Consider the following 17,386-nt stretch of genomic DNA (forward strand, 5'->3'; position numbering starts at 1 on the left):
CCCACCGCCTCATGGACCAAAATACGAACCCCGCCATCTCGCGGCGCTACTATGATATCGCCATTGAACTTCTTAAGCCCACTTTACTTCGCGACTGGAACATCTCTAAAGTCCAGGCATTACTCCTCGGCGCACGCCACCTGCAGTGCTCCAACAGCCCCGACGAATGCTGGAACGTTCTCGGGCTCGCGATCCGCATTGCGCATGGGCTAGAGCTACATCGTGCATCGCCACAAGACCAAAAGTGTATTGAGAATGAGGTCAGGACGAGGGTGTGGTGGGCTTGTTTCACGCTTGACAAGTTACTGAGTATGATTTACGGGAGGCCAGCTGTGACGAGTAGTGTGGACTTTACGTTTCCCCTGCCCGAGGATCTTGATGATGAGTTTATTTTTGCGGATAGGGTTTTGTATCCGACTCCAAAGAGGGTGAGCGGGATGAGATTTAACATCGAAGTGGTAAAATTGTATAAGATTTTAGAGATTGCAACGCGCTCTGTGGATTTCGAGACTACAGTCGGCTGCGGCGAGGCTCTGGCGCAGAGTGTGCTAGTCCTTGACGAGCGCTTTCAGAGATGGTATGCGGATGTGCCGCGAGAGTTGAAGCTTGAAGAGAACGAAGATGAGGCAGCCGAGAAGCCGCTGATCTTAGCGTTGCGGGCGAATATGGTTCGGATCTTGATCCATAGGCCGTCACTTGCGCTGAGCTTGAGAGCGCTGAGCGGGACTGTGGATCACAGGAGGGCAGATGAGGGGGTAAAGAGTAGTATTTTGCAGCATAGTCGGGGCATTTGTGTTAGTACTGCTATGGAGACTGTTAATCTTATTGGAAGGAGGCATGAGCAGACGAGGAGGAAGAGTGGAACTAGTTGGTTTAATTTGTATTATTGTACGTCACTGTATCGGTTTCGCCTCCGCGTTTCTATTCCTTTATCCATCCCTTTGCGTTTCCTTTGCGTTTCCTTTGCGTTTCCCTCTTCATGCCTCTTACTCGTCACTTTGTCTCCATGTTTTATGTTTGACATGAATTAACGCTGATAATAAACAGTATTCAACGCAACCTTAATCCTCGTCTCGCACGTTGTCGACACCGCCTACAGCAACGCCTGCAGCAACGCCCTCCCATGCCTCGCCCAACTCGATACCGCCCTCACCATGATAAAAGCTATGTCGTCGAACCACACCTTCGCGCAGAAAGCGTATTCCTTTCTGCAACAACTCCTCAGCTGCATGGACAAAAGCCTTCCTACGACCACGATGCGTTGGGATGGGGCAACGGCCACCTGCGCTCCAACGACTCAGAGCGCCATTTATGACAGTAGGAACGGAATAGATGGCATAGGCCTTGCGAGGAACTTGGATGAGATGGGGAGGATGATACCGGATGAGGAGCTTTTTGCCGGCTTGTCTGATTTCACCCAGGATTTAAACGAGATGTACGCGGACCTTGGGAGCGAGATGTCGGCGTGGTTTGATGAGCAGGGACCGGCGCTTTATAGGACTGTTGAATAGGATCTATGCTTAATAAGATTGGAGTAGCAGAGATAGTAGTGTATAAGTACAGGGAGGAAATAAGGGGCAACTCTGCCATCCGCACGAGGCCGGCCAGCATTAGCCGTCAAAAGAGGCCGCATATTACAGGATGTCACTCGAGCTGTTACCTAATCGTTGGTTTCTAATCTACCGCCTAGAAGGCGGTTGGCGAAAACGATCGGCACTGCAAAAGCGTTCGTGTACTCTGTACTCTCTCAGCAGACGCACAAGCGTGCGTCTAAGTACAACTATTAGCACAACAAAACAACAACTAACATATAATATATCAATTGATATAGCCAAAAATAAAGCTATTCTTATAAATCTATAGAAGGAGGGCCATATAGAGGGGTCTATATAACTCTATAGAGTCTTCCCTTAACAGAGAGTAGCTAATAGCCTTGTCTACTAAACCCTTAGTTCTTCTCAATAATCACAGCCTCACTCGCAAACACATCTACCACCCCATTGTTAACACTCTCCCAGGTCTCCTTTCCTACAAATTTCCCTGTCTTCCCATCTACTGCCTGATTTCCCCATGTCACCCCTGTCTTGGCAATAGTATTCGGAGCTGTAAGGCGCTTTACCGTTAGCTTCTTTCCAAAGATAGATAAGAGGTCGACATGTTTCGCTGGCCGCGTGTCGGTAGTGTTGTACAATTGCGTGTTGAGAATGACCATCTTCTTCAGCTGGTTGCCGCTATAAATGGCGTAGTGGGCAAGATCGTGGGTGTCGAGATGGGCGACTCTGTGGATGCGTGGGGAATTGAGGCCGGAGATTGCGGACGCGTGGAAGAGAAGACTGTAGTATCTGTGTAGTGAAAGTTAGGTGACCGATTCCAAAAGTCGCCGTAATCTGATTAACGGCCTCAGGTTAAGAATGAAGCAACTTACTGGGGATTGATATGTGGCTGAGGAGAGGATGCACTCCCACCAATAGGCTCCCAGAACGAATAGAAATAGTCACCTCTACCATTGTGGAAGAAAATCCGATCAAGTCCAAGCGTGGCCATATAGAAGGAGTAATCGATCGTCCACAATAGCCCACCCATAGTATTAGATACGCCATCCTTACCGTGGCAGGCAGCACTGCTCGTCTCGCCCATATGGTATATTTTCCCAAGCGATTTTGCAGCTGCAATTTCGCCAATATAAGCACTGTAGTACTGTACAGTTTTCATATGGTTTACGTAATCCTCTATTTTTACGAGTTCTCCGTGGGCAGCTGCGAAAGTGTTAGTTTCGGATCATGATGCGAAGAACTGGATAGGAGGGAGTAACTTACGAGTGCAGACATCTGCTTGGTATGCGTGCGACGAGAAGATTGTTACTTGCTTAAGCTTCGACACACCGAATTGAAGTGCCTGTACTAATGTGAAGTCTGATGCGACGGCAGGCGACGCCGCAATAGATCCGTACTGGAAGCTCTTTCCGGAACTCAGCTGTGGCAGCCAGTCGAGAGTCTGCTGGACATAAGCAGCCATATTCCAGGTGTCCTTTGACCGGAAGCCGTAGCTGGCCATAGTGAAGTGGTCGGGCTCATTTCCAAGCTCATACGCAACAACCTTCGACTGATCGAGGTATTTCAGGGCTGCGCGGAGCTCGGCCTTGGGGACCTCGACGTCGTCTAGTGCCAACATTAGTCTAACCCTAATCTTTTTTTAAATAAAAATCAAGCAGAGGATAGCATACTTCGTCCTAAATTAAGCCCAAAAATGTACTCCTGCTTTGAAGGCATGTTCTCATTCATGGCTGTAAATAGGCCCTTGCTGAATGAAATATCAATTGCTTCCGTACTTCCAGGAGCATAGGTGCTGTTCATGGACTCTGGGCAATTTTCACAATACGCTGCTTTGTCTTGTGTATTACCACCTAAACGAATGATCGGAAGTGTTCCCGATATGTCCATGACATTCTGAAGCAGCTGTTTCGAGAAGAGATTCGGCGATTTTGCTGCCCCTAAAAAGTCGACGCTGTAGCAAAACCTTATATTTATTAGCCATTATGATAACTGTATACCTATAGATTTAGACTTACTCAATTGACACTGAGATCAATTGGCGATTGAGCGGCATGGACTCCTTCGCTCCAGCTGAAACGTCAAATGAGACAGAGACATCCGAATAGCTTAATCCAGCCTTTGTGTTGGCTCTTGGAGAAAGTGGAGCCACGGCGACAGCAGAAGCCAAGGCGGGCCAAAATGCCAACGCCGCAACTACTGTAGTAATCATTCGTGACATATTGACAGTGCTACTAAGATGGAATCACTAAAAGGCAATTCCTACTCCTCGAATTATCTAGGAAACATAGGACGTACTTATGCTCAGCTTCAAGCCACTCTAAACGACATTCTATGCGGCTTTTGACATGGGTTGCCAAAATGCGGGGATATGACAAGTGGGGAAATTGGGGTTGTGCGGTGTCCGGTGTCCGATGCGGGGGAGATGGACGGTCAAAACAAGCGAATCGGCAAAGACGGAAGGGAGTCCTTGGGTTCGGGATGGAGTTGCATTCGCAGGGGTCGGCTATTGAAATCGGAACTAAGCTTCCATCCAAAAGCCGACGTGCCGAAGGAAAGATGTGCGGCTAACCATCGTAATTGGTTACTCAGAGGGTAGGATTCACCCTGATATTGTAAGTGCAGATAATACTAACATGGTGGATAGTACAATGGGCCGTACAACTAGTCATCGTAATTGGTTACTCAGAGGGTAGCATTCACCCTGATGTTGTAAGTGTAAATAATACCAACTTAGTGGGATGGCAAAGAACAGGAAAAACATTAAGCCGTCATGCAATGCCGAGCCTTACCCGCATCCCGCCGTTCCCCAGCTTCCCCACATAGAAATATATATACAAGACCTACCTCCTCCCCATACTATTTCCCCAGACTCAATCCGAAGATCCTCAACGTGGACAGGACAAATTCGCCACCAAATAATTTTCATATCGACAGACAGCCAGTATGACAAAACCAATGTTAAAGAACTTGCGAGTATATATACTCGCAAGTGTGGCGTATATGGGCTCTTTTCTTTTCGGTATGCTTTAGGCCCACTTTTTTTTTTTGAAATGTTCCCAGTGCAGTCACTGACTATTACAGGTTATGACACCGGCGTGATGGGCAGTGTTTTAGCCCTAAAGAGCTTTAAGGAGGATTTCGGACTTCCAACGGAGAGTTCCGGATTTGCAAATAGCAAAAATGCTGAGATCTCGTCGAATGTCGTTTCGTTATTAACGGCAGGATGTTTCTTCGGCGCTATTGGGGCCGCCTTTGCCAATGAAAAATTTGGCCGTCGATACACACTCATGGTTCTATGTGTCATTTTCCTCATTGGTGCCGCTGTCCAGACCGCGGCCACCCACCAACTTTCGTACATCTACGCTGGGCGTGTCATTGCTGGCCTGGGAATCGGAGGCATGTCAGCTATCACCCCGGTATTCGTCGCAGAGAACTGCCCAGCAGAAGTTCGCGGCCGAATCACGGGATTGTTCCAGGAATTTTTAGTCATTGGCGTCACCATCGCATACTGGTTGAATTATGGTGTGTCTCGGAACATCGCTCCATCAACCGCACAATGGCGTATCCCCGTCGGATTCCAAATGGCCCCTGGTGCTGTTATGTTGGTCGGTCTTTGTTTCCTGAAGGAGTCACCGCGTTGGTTGGTGAAGCAGGGTCGATACGATGAGGCCACCGCATCTCTCGCCTACATGCGCCGTGAGGACCCAGGCAGCCCAGAAGTTCAAGGGGAACTCGCAGAAATCCGGGCTTCCATCGAAGATGAACTTGCAGCAACAGAAGGTGTCGCCTGGAAGGAGGTGTTGCAACCTGGCAACCGAGCTCGATTTGTGAATGGGTTCCTCATCATGTTCTGGCAACAGTTTTCTGGAACCAACAGCATCGGATACTACGCTCCCCAGATATTTCAAACAATCGGCGTTGCCAAGACTGACACCAGTCTATTTGCAACTGGTATTTATGGCATCGTCAAGATGATTTCTACTGGTATCTTTTTGCTGGTGGGTATCGATCAGATTGGTCGCCGTCGGTCCCTGATTGCTGGCGCAGCCTGGATGTCCGTCATGATGTTCATACTTGGTGCTGTGCTCGCCACCCATCCCCCAACGAACGTCAACACCGTCTCCCCGGCCTCTATCGGCATGATTGTCATGATATATCTGTACGTCATTGGTTACTCCGCCTCATGGGGTCCAATCCCGTGGGTCTACCTGTCAGAAATCTTCCCAACACGGCTTCGCGCATACGGTGTTGGTATGGGGTCCGCGACGCAATGGCTGTTCAACTTCGTCATCACTCGTATCACACCGGCTGCCATCAACCACATCGGGTGGAGGACATTCATCATGTTTGGTGTCTTCTGTCTTGCGATGGGTACGTGGATCTTCTTCTTCGTTCAGGAGACCAAGGGCCGTACGCTTGAGGACATGGATATTCTCTTTGGCACTGTCGATATGGAACGTCGCAAGAATGACATTGAGAATATGCTAGGGAAGGCCAGAATCGTCGAGGATGAAGATATTTCCAAAGTCGATAACAGCCAGGTGGAGCAAGAGCACCGTGTTAAAGAGTAAATGTATATAATATATTATTCGACAAAGGAATATAATAGTCTGTATTTACTCATGTAAAGAATAGAATACTAGTGTGCTACTATTCTTAGCCTAGCATCTTCCGAAGTTGTAAGGTCATGTAACCATATTATAACATGTAATCGTAGTCAGAAGGAAAGTGCGTTCGCGAGATTTACATAGTAAATTGTTAAAAGTCAGAATTTATTAATTTTCTGTACCTTTAATATAAGCCTATTTTATACCCTTTTTAGTAATTAACAACTCTATAGCATTATATATATATATCATTTATTAAAATAATTCTACTATATTTCAATATTTTTGTTACCTTAAGTCACATTACATACAATTTACTATGTAAAGGTAATCGTGGTTGGAAGCAAAGTGCGTCCGCAAAGCAAAGTGCGTCCGCGAGATTTACATTGTAAATCGTTGCAAGTCAGAACTTCTTCATTTTCTATACCTTTAAAATAAGCCTATTTTACACCCTTTTTTGTAATTAACGACTCTTTATTAATATAAAATTTAAATGCTTCTAGTATAAGTAGCATCATATATATATATATTATCTATTAAATTTTAGGAATAATAATAGAGCATTTAAAGCAGTTATATATGTTTTTATTAACATTATTTTACTACATTTTTATCTTTCTGCTACCTTAAGTCACGTTACATACAATTTACTATGTAAAGGTACCTATAATATTTGGTGGTCGCGAACGCATATTGCTTCCACATCGTCTAGGGAACCACGATTATTGAATCACCTGACTCGTGACATAGAGCTTTAGGTTACATGACCCACTGCTTCGGAGTTTGCAGTAGCTCCGTTCCTCCGTGTTAGTGCGTTCTGAATGGACTTCCACCAACTCCGATCCGCCACTAACTCCGTCGGAGTTGAGAAGCAAACTTATACAAAGTCGATTCCCGTCTTACGAGACTCCTCGTTGTAAAATTTGGCATCATAGTCCGTTGGGATACGGATTTCGGAGAATGCATTGCTAAACGGGCAGTAAAATAGCACCCGCGAGTTGTGACGCTGTTGTGTTGATATCAATCACCTCAACTCCGTTGGGCTCAAGCGGCTGCTCGTATGCTCGTATTGATAGCGCAATGGAGCTCAATAATTCGTCAGAAGGGCTTGGGATAAGCTCGCACAGGGGGGAGGGTGTGGCGGAGCACGTGCTTGCGAATGCGCCATATGGAAAGGCTTGTCTCAACTGCGTGAGGAGTAAAACTAGGTGTGCTGTGCTACCAAGTGGACCGAAATGTGAGAGGTACGTGCCTTTTATTAGTTCGTCTTGCTTGGATATCATTATTCTACCTCGGCATCGAACAGTGCCAATTTTATTCCGAGGCTGCTATACTATCAAACCTCGCATATTTCAAAGTTTTATCCATTGCTTAAATGCAGTCCGTTTGCGACAAATACTAAATTAAAATCCAGGTGTTTACGTCTCAACAAGGACTGCCAACCGGCACCGACGATTCGTAAAAGGAAGGTGGCCAAGAGATCAAAACCATCAACAGCCTCAGTAGCTAGCAAGACGGCAGCATTGGAAGAAAAACTCGATGATCTTACCCTGATTCTCCAACGTTCTCAGGCAGCTCAAACCGCCCCTTCCTCTCTCACATCCCGCTCCGTGACGAGTGAATCGTCGAGTCAGTTGGAAAATGGGAATTTCGGTCAACCCAATAACCCTATTCTTGGTGGGAATGTAAATGGAACTGGCGCTGCAACCGCTACGAACCATGGATTAAATGTGCAACAGGGGGGACCTGGGCTTGGTAATTTTTTCAACTACGGAAAGTTGAATAGTAAGCCGAGCGAATCGACTGGAGCTCAGGGCGACACTCTTTGCTCTCAATACGCACCGCCTACGCCATCAGAATCCAGCTCCTCCACGTCCAATCGTGGACCTTGTATTACACAATACTTTAGGGACAATGATCCAGCCATTAGCTGCTCAGCCCAAAAAGCAAACGACACGCCCCCGTCCTTTCCAACGAACGGCGAACTTGAAGATATTGCTGAGTTAGAAATGACTCTAGAGACCTACCGTACAAAAATGGCTCCTTTTTTCCCACTGGTAATAATCGACAAAAATGTAACGGCTAGAGAGTTGATGGAAGAACGACCTTTCTTGAGTTTAGTTATCCGGGCAATTTGCCCCAAGAGTACAGCTAGGCAAGCTGAATTAGGCCTCGAAATTAGACGAGTCCTGGGGAGGGAAATGCTTATCGAGGGTGCTAAAAACATGGACCTCCTCTCAGGGCTGTTAATTTTTTCTGCGTGGGGTCATTTTTACCTCTACAACAAACCTATAATATCGACGGTCATCCACCTTGCAACATCGGTAGCCTTCGACCTTGCCCTCACGAAACCAGTTCCAACTGAGCCGGCGCTCATAATGCTAGCTTACAATGCACAGGGGTGCCCGAAGAATGCAACTGTTGCCGTTAGGACTATGGAAGAGAGGCGATCTGTTATTGGGCTCTTTTTGGTTAGTTCAGTGTAAGTGAAGGGTGTCTTGCTATTTTCTTTTGAATTGCTAATATTTACCGACCCGAACAAGTAAACTGATCATTTCTTAGATGTTCCTGCTATTTCCAGAGAATTGAGCCTCTACGATGGGTACCATACTTTGAGGAGTGTCTGCAACTACTGGAGAAGACGAGAGAGCATCCGACAGATATCCTACTGGTTTTCTTTACTCGGCTACAATTGATCAAAAACGCCATATATCGCGACATGAGTGATAATCTTCATGGCGGAATAGCCAGTCCACCGAGCGAAATATATTTCAAGTCACTCCAGTCACAATTAGAGGAACTAAAGCGGAATATCCCCCCTGAATTAGATGGCAACAGTAAGCATTCCCACTTCCAAATACCATTTCAATACGCTCACATGATACACAGTCAGCGTACAACTTCACCTTCACCACGCGGTCCTCACTTTACACGAACATTGCCTCGGCACCTGCTCAACCAAGGCTGGCCCTCCAGATCCCTCTAAAACACTTCAGCTTGCCAAGAGCCTCTGGACCTGCCTTGACGCTACCAAATCTTGGTTTGCGCTTTTCGTATCCGCTGAAATTGTACCACTCTCAAGCTATGCTGAAATGCCCATGGCGTTAATGGCGCAAATGGCACATTTCCTTGTAGCGCTGTACCGCCTAAGTACCTTCGAGTGCCCTGGTGTGTCTTGGGACCGACAACTTGTACGGCAGGAAGTTGATCTAGGGGTGATGATAAATCTTCTGACCGAGAAATGGGGCCAGGTCCCTGCAGCGGCAGGGATTGACACTACTGGTCCGGGTGTTCATAATATTTGGATGTTAACAAACAGGATGTTGGGAAAGATTGCACATTGGTGGGAAATGAAAGTCGTAACTCCAGCCGCAGCCGCAGCCGCAGCCGACGCTGAGAGCCGGCTAGGCGGTCAAAATCTTACAATTGGACATGAGAATTCCGGTGGGAATGAGGGTCTTCACGGATTTGCCGCTCAGGGGCAGCTTCCGATGCAGGACATCGATTTCGGGGCGACTAATATGGATTTGTTGGACGACGTTTGGATGAGAGATCTTCTTGCGGGGGATTTTCCATATCAGCTGGACTTCTGATATGGAGATTCTGGAAGGATAAATGCGGATTATATGGTTGGGTTTATCAGGGATGGGCATAATTAGAGGTGGAATTTTAGGGTTTGGCGTTGGTGATTTAACACAAAAATCACGACATACGGCATGTTGATAAACCCTTATGGGAGCTGCCCTTGCTTGGTTTATAACCTGCTGGGACATAACTGATATATAATTGATGATTTGCTCACATTGGAATGATTAGAGGGATTGAGTGGATGAATTGGTTCCGAGCGGAGTTTGAAAGGGGTGGAGTGGAGTTAATATAGGATCTCGGGCCCGAACCCCGACGGATTCCGCTGGTTTAGGCAGCCTCGTCATCATCGGATTTTAGATTGTTGGAGATGGTCGCGACCGGCGTTAAAATTTATATGCGAGAATCTTACTTTTGGAGTTACATATATGTCATGTTCCCCTTCCATGCTGTGCTTTGAACACCATGCGATATCGTCCGCTTGTCGATTGGATCAACTTGTCTCTGTGCCGCTGTTGAGTGACAGTCCGCACTTCTCGGCTTCGCTAAATACTTAAATTCCCCGTACATAGGTACCAAACAAAAATGGAGAAGGAATTGCAGGACCGCGGAAGCCATGTTGATGAAAAGGATGTCATATCGGACAGTGCTACAGACGTCGACAATGAAGGACATATAGATGATAACTCAACTCATGAAAAGGTTTCCGATGACATTGCCAAGACGGCCGAGGCCGCTGAACCAGAGCATGAATATATTTCTGGGGTCCAGCTGTGGCTTGTTATGTCGTCGGTTACATTGGTAGTATTTCTCATGTTACTCGACATATCTATCATTGTGACTGTGAGTCTTACCATACCCAACTACAAACTAGAGAAGTTATTGACAACAGCAACAGGCTATACCTCGAATTACCAGCGACTTCCACTCGTTGCCAGATGTTGGGTGGTATGGTAGTGCGTATCTTCTCGCAAGGTGAGTTTCTGCGCATGGCTCTATGATGTGTCCGAACTGACCCAGACAACAGTTGCGCCCTTCAACCCTTAACTGGGAAGCTGTATAGTGAATTTAGCACTAAGGTTTGCTATCCTTCTCCGTTGACTATATTGTGTTAATGTAAAGCAGTACACTTTCCTCGTCTTCGTTGGCCTCTTTGAGCTCGGATCAGCGATATGTGGTGGAGCTCAGTCATCCACGATGCTCATTATCGGACGAGCTATTGCTGGCCTAGGAAGTTCAGGGCTCATAAATGGTGGCCTCACCATCATAGCTGCATCTGTTCCTCTGGTCAGACGGCCAAGTGAGTCCTCCTATTATGCACTGCAGTATTCTCATATGCTAATGACGCATAGTGATGCTGGGCTTCATGATGTCAATTGCACAGTTAGGTATAGTGGGAGGGCCATTGATCGGAGGCGCATTTACTGAATATGTATCATGGCGCTGGTGTACGTTTATCCAGGTTTCCAGTTGTGCATGCGCTAACACATGCCTCTTTAGGCTTTTTTATCAACCTTCCCATCGGTGCCGTTGCTGCTGTCTTTCTCCTGCTCATCACAATACCCGATCAGAATATCAGGAATACGGATGAAAAGATTTCTCTTTTCAAAACACTTGGCAAGCTTGATCTCGTCGGGTTTGTCCTCTTTGCGCCATCCGCTACTATGATCCTGATGGCCCTTCAATGGGGCGGGACAAAATACCCCTGGAACAGCGCCACCATCATCGGTCTCTTCTGTGGCGGGTTTGGCATGGCTTTGGTTTTCCTTGGTTGGGAATATCGAGTTGGCGACAAGGCTATGATCCCATTCTCCATGCTGAGAGTGAGGGCCGTTTGGGCTTCTTGTGTGGCCAATGCATTCTTCTACGGAACTATGCTGATCTTCTCGTACTATATACCGATTTACTTCCAGTCTGTCAAGGGCGTTTCGCCAGCGCTGAGCGGGGTGTATATGTTGCCTGCAATTATTGCGCAGATGATATGTTCGATTGTGTGTGGAGTATTAGGTAAGCTAGCGCTATTTTTGTGTGAAGCAAAAGCTGATATGATTCGAAGTTGGACGCATAGGATACTACCTTCCATTTATGGTGGTTAGTGGTATACTCGCTGCCATTTCTTCTGGGCTCCTTGCTACTTTTACCCCATCTACTTCGGTTGGAAAGTGGATTGGCTATCAAATCCTCTCTGGCGCGGGCCGTGGCCTCGGCATGCAGATTGTAAGCACTTCTCACATTTTATTCGTCTCCCGCGTTCCTTTACTGACTTCATTCCAAGGCCATCGTCGCCGTCCAAAACGTACTCCCGCCGGAGAAAATTCCTGTAGGAATGTCGACCCTCGTGTTCTCCCAGGTGTTTGGGGGAGCAGTGTTCCTCTCCGTCGGACAAACGATATTCAGCGGGGGGCTTCTTTCGGCTTTGGCTAAATACGCCCCGGATGTAGATGCAAAGAACGTAGTGGAAGCCGGTGCCACGGCCATAAGGACTGTTGTGAAGCCAGCACAAGTTGCAGGCGTCATCGAGGCCTACAGCCATGCTATCAACCGCAATTTTTACCTATCCGCAGGCTGCGGAGTCGGATTATTCGTTTTTAGTCTGGGAATGGGCTGGGTAAATATTAAAAAGAAGAAGGCGGTTGCGCCTGAAGCATAAAATACCACATATCACAGGAGTATATTGAGTTTTGGGTTATAGATTTCTGGGCTACTACGTTGGGTAATTTGTGAAATGAGGGGTTGTTTGCATAGGTCAAGGGGTTAGTAGGTCACTCCACACAATTATATACACAATTATGGGGTTATAATCAAGGGACGGAAGTATTCAAACTTACATATTTCTAAATAAGCGTTGATAGATTAATATAATGTGATACTTTATGATAACCTATATTTAAAGCCTGTTTAACGCACGCGCCATCGTATTCTGACGTCTTCCACTAGGTCTCCGTGCGCTCAATTATATACAGGGTTCACTTTAGCATTTAATCGAGGAAAAGTATTCGTGAGCGTGAGTGGGAAGTTTTCATTGAAGCAAAACTAAATTCAGTCCCACCCATTCCACGTCAGTCCCACGATTCGGCCCTATTGGATCCACGTAGCTTTTCGAAGATCGGAATAAGTCTCCAATATATTCCAATCTAAGGCCCATAGCTTCGCCACAAGAATTAACTAGCTCATTAAGAAGCCGAGGGCAGAGAGCCCCTGAGAACATCAACCCCACGTCTCAGCTCCAAGAGTTGGATCACTGCGGCGACGTTCGACTCAGTAATAGCGGTCGTGGTGGGAAAGCTCTAGTTCGTCGTCGTCCATTCGACCCAGACTTCTCCCAACTGTTCCATGTCGCCACCAAATTCGTCGAAGTATACTTGAGGAATTCGGTCACGGATGGCTTCGTAGGCGGTTCGTTGGACTGCCTCTAAAGTCATATCGGCGGTGAGGAGAATAACATCGTTATAGTTCGGCCTGGAAAGCTTGAATGCGATGGGGACCGACATGTTGTTTTTGAGGTTATGCTTCTATAATTGTGTTGCGAGGTGGATGGTCTGTAGATATATTTTAATCTCAATCGTCGAGGTTATCCATTATATATTGATTTCCATCTTTTAAACACGTCGTCGTCACGTAAGACGGATGAATTCATCGAGATTCCAAGTGAAGTCGCGATACCATTCCTTCTCACCGATATGCGTGCTGATTCTTGCACGGCATCATATTAAACCGCTTCTATACTGTCGCCTTGGGGGTGGTGCCAAGGGAGTCCATGCACTGAAATTGTGCCCTCACCTCATGGTCGTCAATACGACGGGGCGTGGTGCACCATGCGCAGATACAGTTATACAATAGACTCACTTATCCTTGACTAGTTGCGTGATAGAAAATAACACGGCATACGCTCGGTCTAGATTCAACACAGCCTCATCATTCTCACGTAGCATATGTATCCAAAGGGCAAACCCATGGGAACAGCCCCAGCCATATGAAACGATTCTTCATTTTCATCCTTTCACTGACAAGAGATGTTGAATCCCCTCGTACTTGGCATTCCAGTATGAATTTGGCAACTGTGGATAAAAATCAAACAGACCCAAATTTAGAATTAGTAGAAATAAATTCCGTCCGTCCCGAGTTTCCCATCCAGCTCGAGCTCCTTCAAGCAGGCTTTGCACCTCTCCACCACCGCCTTCCCATACGCGGGCCTTCAAAGCTTTGTTAGCGCTGGTATTTTGAGAGGAGGTTTTTGGTAACAGCCGCATTGGTTTCGAATAACCCGCGACGTTAAATAAGATTCGGGAGGATCACTGACCCCAAAGGTGGAGTAGGTGTGCTCATATTCAGTCTCAGCCATGCAGCCCCTCCGTTTCCTGGCAATTCTGCGCACGAATTTCTCATCTCGTTGAACTGCTCGTCGCCATACACACCGCCGACTATAATAGCGTCGGCCTTTCTTGAGTAGTTACCCGTCCCCACATTCGGCTCATCCGTGGCGGGAGGGGCCTGACCCGATAATATTGCGGGTATATCCTTAGCACCAGCGGCGGCGCTGAAGACAACATGGATAGCTGGAAAGATTAGAATGGGCCTGCTATGGGGAAAGCTTGGAGTGTCAGTCTCACTTTCGCACTCGGGTAGTAGGCCCGCTTTGACGCCCTTGGCAATTTGGGCCGACTGGCCGCAGACGACTACGCGGAGAGCTGCCGACATCTTGTGTGTAAGGATGATGTTGTGATAATGGAGAACGCCGAACCTTCCGGTATATTTCAGCCGTGCTGACCATAATCGTAAGATTCGCCTGGTTGGTTCGCGAAGCGATCAGGCAGATCTGACAATCAACCTCCAGAATACATGGAGAACTCCAACCTCATACCTTATGCCCCACCAAAAATGACATCCCTCGTCAGCCTGCCAGTGGGGCTTATTATCCACATCGTCGCCAACAATGGCCTCAAATCACGCGCACTTTACAACACTGCGCTCGTAAACAGGTATTTCTTTGCCCTGGCGCTTCCGCTTATCTACCGCGGTGTCAAATTTCTCTGGACGGGCGAACGGCTATCCAAGTCATTCTTCCGATCCCAGGAAATCATCGAGAAATTCCTCGCACGAGCTCTGCTCCTGCAATCAATTGACATATCATGCAGGTATGATGGCGCCCCCGGAGATATATTGTTCAGATACAACAACTCTCTCATGGACCAGCTGCTGGGAAGACTCAAATTCATCGAAGAGCTTCGTGGCTCTATGTAGGTTGCGTAGATCTTCACAACTATACAGATAAGGGGGTTATAGATAGTAGCATAAATAGATTTAGCTGTCTCTATAGCTTGAAGACTATGTATTGGCTTCGGAGGAAAACGAACGATGCTGCATGAGTATCGAGAGATGCCGCATTCCTTGCAAATCGACGGCAGGTAATAATACCCGACAGCCAGGAGAAGGAGATGATACTTTGAAACTTCATGCGGCGTGTCTTAGTTTAGCTCTTGCCACCCTCGAACAAGCGTATTTGCACTGCAAACCTTCCTTGCATCTAATCCCTTATTGGCTTTCTCACCAGGATCAATTTATCATACAGGCTTCATTCCCCCCGGCAATTGTGCGGGCTTGAACAGATAAGCTTCTCAGATTTCAGGCGTTGCTAGGGCCCTAAATTGTGGATACAGCTTCTGCCAAAGTAGAGTACCACGGCATGTCATCCGGCATGGCGCAAGAGGAGGCTGTTAGTCCCGTTTCCTATATCGGAGTCCGCGGGTTGTGTTGTCAGGGTAATGCTTGGCATTTGCGGGGTCCGTAGATCTAGCCATCGCACGTGACTAAGCATCGAATTATGTCATACCTGAAATTGCTGAAGTACGGCGGCATATCCGCTATTGGAGCATTGCAACACCATCAATACTGAAACAGGAAAGAAGTAGGACAAGATTATGAACTCCTCATATTCAAAAATATCCGATTTGTTGCAGAATCCGGAAACCATACCCGCACTGATGTCATAGTTCACGTGACCAGCTGCTTACTCAAGCTCCCATGAGCTGTCGGCTCGGAGCGGGGCAGGAGCTTCTCTGATCGGTCATTAAATCACGTATCCCCCACTTCTGAGCACCTTCTCTTCTTCTCTCCTCCCACCTCAAGACAACAATCCGCAGCAAAGACTCTGAATTAATTCCCGCTACACAATATCCACAAAGTTCTATTCCAGTAATATAATCCGCCAAAATGGTCAAAGCAGGTACGTGGACGAGTTTAGCACGCTGTTACTGTGTTTGTGTCGGTGGAGGGGTAGTTTGTCCAATGACGCAGCCTTCCGGCCTTCCCGCGCGCTGAATTGAGCACATTCATCGACACATGTAGCTACTCCACCAGGAAGGGCGCAACCTTGGGGATTATCAGCCTCAACCGCCTCAGCAGCCTCCTCTCCACCCTCTCCTATCCTTCTACCAGTCTACCCCGCACCTCACACCGTCCCCCAGAACCCGCCTGGCTAACCCCGCATAGTTGCAACCGTCCGTGGTGACTCCAAGGTCTCCGGCACCGTCACCTTCGAGCAGGCTGATGAGAACTCCGCCACCACCATCTCCTGGAACCTCACTGGCAACGACGCCAACGCCCAGCGCGGAATCCACGTTCACCAGTTCGGTGACAACACCAACGGCTGCACCTCCGCTGGCCCACATTGTGAGTTCATCTCAACCATACCCCTATCTCCTTGCTTGATATCAAGATGGACAATGGTCGGAGGAGAGGAAGAAGCGAACGAGAGAAGTGTGGCGTGAGAGCGGGAGCGAGAGAAGAGGAGATCGGAAAATAGAAGCGGAAATGAAGCAGAAGGAAGAGGGAAACAAGAAAGAAAGACCAGACGAACCAGGCACTGCGAGGCCAAGAGACCACCATGCTAACTTCCTTCCCCAGTCAACCCCCGTGGCAAGAACCACGGTGCCCCCACCGACGAGGAGCGCCACGTTGGTGACCTCGGCAACTTCAGCACTGATGCCCAAGGAAACTCCACCGGCACCACCACCGACAAGCTGATCAAGCTCATCGGCCCGGATAGCGTCATCGGCGTAAGTCCTCTCCAGCTGTGCTTCCTCACTCCACCTCCCATCTTCCCTCTTGAGCAACTTCCACCAAGCTGTGGAGGCGGAAGGGCAATAGAATAAGACAATGGCTAACTCACGCAGCGCACCATCGTTGTCCACTCCGGCACTGATGATCTCGGCAAGGGAGGACACCCAGACTCCCTCAAGACTGGTAACGCTGGTCTCCGCCCCGCTTGCGGTGTCATTGGCATCTCCGCTTAGATAGCGAGTGAGATGGACGCGCTCAAATGCTAGGTAGCTGAATATCAATCATTTTGAGAGTGCACAAGCTGTGTGTATGCATCTGTGATGTGTGCTTGACGTGTGAGAGCAGTTCTGAGTGCAGAGAGGGGTGTGAGTGGTGATCAATGGTCGTAGGCTACCCCTTTTAATTTTTTTGGTTTTATTTTTATTTTGTTTCTCACCCAAAATCAGTGTTCGGCGGATACGTATCCGGGTAGTATCCGTGAACCCCACGGGTAGGGTATATACCCGGCGACGATCTGACGGGTAGGGTAGGTAAGTATCCGGATACATGAGGCTGAATATCGTATATAAAAATAGGAATAGC

The 17,386-nt window shown here is 47.7% G+C and overlaps 9 protein-coding genes across 9 annotated transcripts; 6 read left to right on the top strand and 3 right to left on the bottom strand.

Annotated features, from left to right (window-relative positions):
* Positions 1 to 11: 11 nt before the first annotated feature.
* On the top strand, positions 12 to 1,567 carry VE01_05252 (uncharacterized protein; the record flags this gene model as incomplete). The annotated part of the gene is made up of 2 exons (XM_018274717.2): positions 12 to 888; positions 1,048 to 1,567. The coding sequence occupies 2 exons, from the start codon at positions 12 to 14 to the stop codon at positions 1,509 to 1,511; spliced, it is 1,341 nt and encodes a 446-aa protein (XP_018129251.1). The 3' UTR covers positions 1,512 to 1,567.
* Positions 1,568 to 1,932: 365 nt separating this feature from the next.
* VE01_05253 (uncharacterized protein) lies at positions 1,933 to 3,833 on the bottom strand. The gene is made up of 5 exons (XM_018274718.2): positions 3,569 to 3,833; positions 3,224 to 3,516; positions 2,817 to 3,158; positions 2,426 to 2,756; positions 1,933 to 2,342 (listed from the first exon to the last, which is right to left on the bottom strand). Exons 1-5 carry the CDS (start codon positions 3,769 to 3,771, stop codon positions 1,949 to 1,951), a joined length of 1,563 nt encoding a protein of 520 aa, XP_018129250.1. The 5' UTR covers positions 3,772 to 3,833; the 3' UTR covers positions 1,933 to 1,948.
* Positions 3,834 to 4,386: 553 nt separating this feature from the next.
* VE01_05254 (uncharacterized protein) lies at positions 4,387 to 6,202 on the top strand. The gene is made up of 2 exons (XM_018274719.2): positions 4,387 to 4,572; positions 4,635 to 6,202. The coding sequence occupies exons 1-2, from the start codon at positions 4,497 to 4,499 to the stop codon at positions 6,122 to 6,124; spliced, it is 1,566 nt and encodes a 521-aa protein (XP_018129255.1). The 5' UTR covers positions 4,387 to 4,496; the 3' UTR covers positions 6,125 to 6,202.
* A 784-nt stretch (positions 6,203 to 6,986) lies between these two features.
* On the top strand, positions 6,987 to 10,150 carry VE01_05255 (uncharacterized protein). Its single transcript, XM_018274720.2, has 4 exons — positions 6,987 to 7,404; positions 7,575 to 8,642; positions 8,723 to 8,997; positions 9,050 to 10,150. The coding sequence occupies exons 1-4, from the start codon at positions 7,241 to 7,243 to the stop codon at positions 9,751 to 9,753; spliced, it is 2,211 nt and encodes a 736-aa protein (XP_018129254.1). The 5' UTR covers positions 6,987 to 7,240; the 3' UTR covers positions 9,754 to 10,150.
* On the top strand, positions 10,136 to 12,593 carry VE01_05256 (uncharacterized protein). Its single transcript, XM_018274721.2, has 8 exons — positions 10,136 to 10,588; positions 10,644 to 10,720; positions 10,773 to 10,824; positions 10,871 to 11,045; positions 11,098 to 11,193; positions 11,246 to 11,752; positions 11,802 to 11,962; positions 12,021 to 12,593. The coding sequence occupies exons 1-8, from the start codon at positions 10,331 to 10,333 to the stop codon at positions 12,393 to 12,395; spliced, it is 1,701 nt and encodes a 566-aa protein (XP_018129217.1). The 5' UTR covers positions 10,136 to 10,330; the 3' UTR covers positions 12,396 to 12,593.
* Positions 12,594 to 12,983: 390 nt separating this feature from the next.
* On the bottom strand, positions 12,984 to 13,236 carry VE01_05257 (uncharacterized protein; the record flags this gene model as incomplete). The annotated part of the gene is made up of 2 exons (XM_018274722.1): positions 12,984 to 12,986; positions 13,057 to 13,236. The coding sequence occupies 2 exons, from the start codon at positions 13,234 to 13,236 to the stop codon at positions 12,984 to 12,986; spliced, it is 183 nt and encodes a 60-aa protein (XP_018129216.1).
* A 118-nt stretch (positions 13,237 to 13,354) lies between these two features.
* Positions 13,355 to 14,559, bottom strand: VE01_05258 (uncharacterized protein). The gene is made up of 3 exons (XM_018274723.2): positions 14,356 to 14,559; positions 14,046 to 14,301; positions 13,355 to 13,938 (listed from the first exon to the last, which is right to left on the bottom strand). The coding sequence occupies exons 1-3, from the start codon at positions 14,441 to 14,443 to the stop codon at positions 13,839 to 13,841; spliced, it is 444 nt and encodes a 147-aa protein (XP_018129215.1). The 5' UTR covers positions 14,444 to 14,559; the 3' UTR covers positions 13,355 to 13,838.
* On the top strand, positions 14,487 to 15,021 carry VE01_05259 (uncharacterized protein). The gene has a single exon (XM_018274724.2). The coding sequence runs from the start codon at positions 14,585 to 14,587 to the stop codon at positions 14,984 to 14,986; it is 402 nt and encodes a 133-aa protein (XP_018129214.2). The 5' UTR covers positions 14,487 to 14,584; the 3' UTR covers positions 14,987 to 15,021.
* A 725-nt stretch (positions 15,022 to 15,746) lies between these two features.
* On the top strand, positions 15,747 to 17,072 carry SOD1 (superoxide dismutase). The gene is made up of 4 exons (XM_018274725.2): positions 15,747 to 15,968; positions 16,235 to 16,414; positions 16,649 to 16,800; positions 16,918 to 17,072. The coding sequence occupies exons 1-4, from the start codon at positions 15,956 to 15,958 to the stop codon at positions 17,035 to 17,037; spliced, it is 465 nt and encodes a 154-aa protein (XP_018129219.1). The 5' UTR covers positions 15,747 to 15,955; the 3' UTR covers positions 17,038 to 17,072.
* The last annotated feature ends 314 nt before the right edge of the window (positions 17,073 to 17,386 follow it).

The sequence above is a fragment of the Pseudogymnoascus verrucosus genome (genome assembly GCF_001662655.1).
Source record: "Pseudogymnoascus verrucosus strain UAMH 10579 unplaced genomic scaffold scaffold_30, whole genome shotgun sequence".
Classification (NCBI taxonomy): Eukaryota; Fungi; Ascomycota; class Leotiomycetes; order Thelebolales; family Thelebolaceae; genus Pseudogymnoascus; species Pseudogymnoascus verrucosus.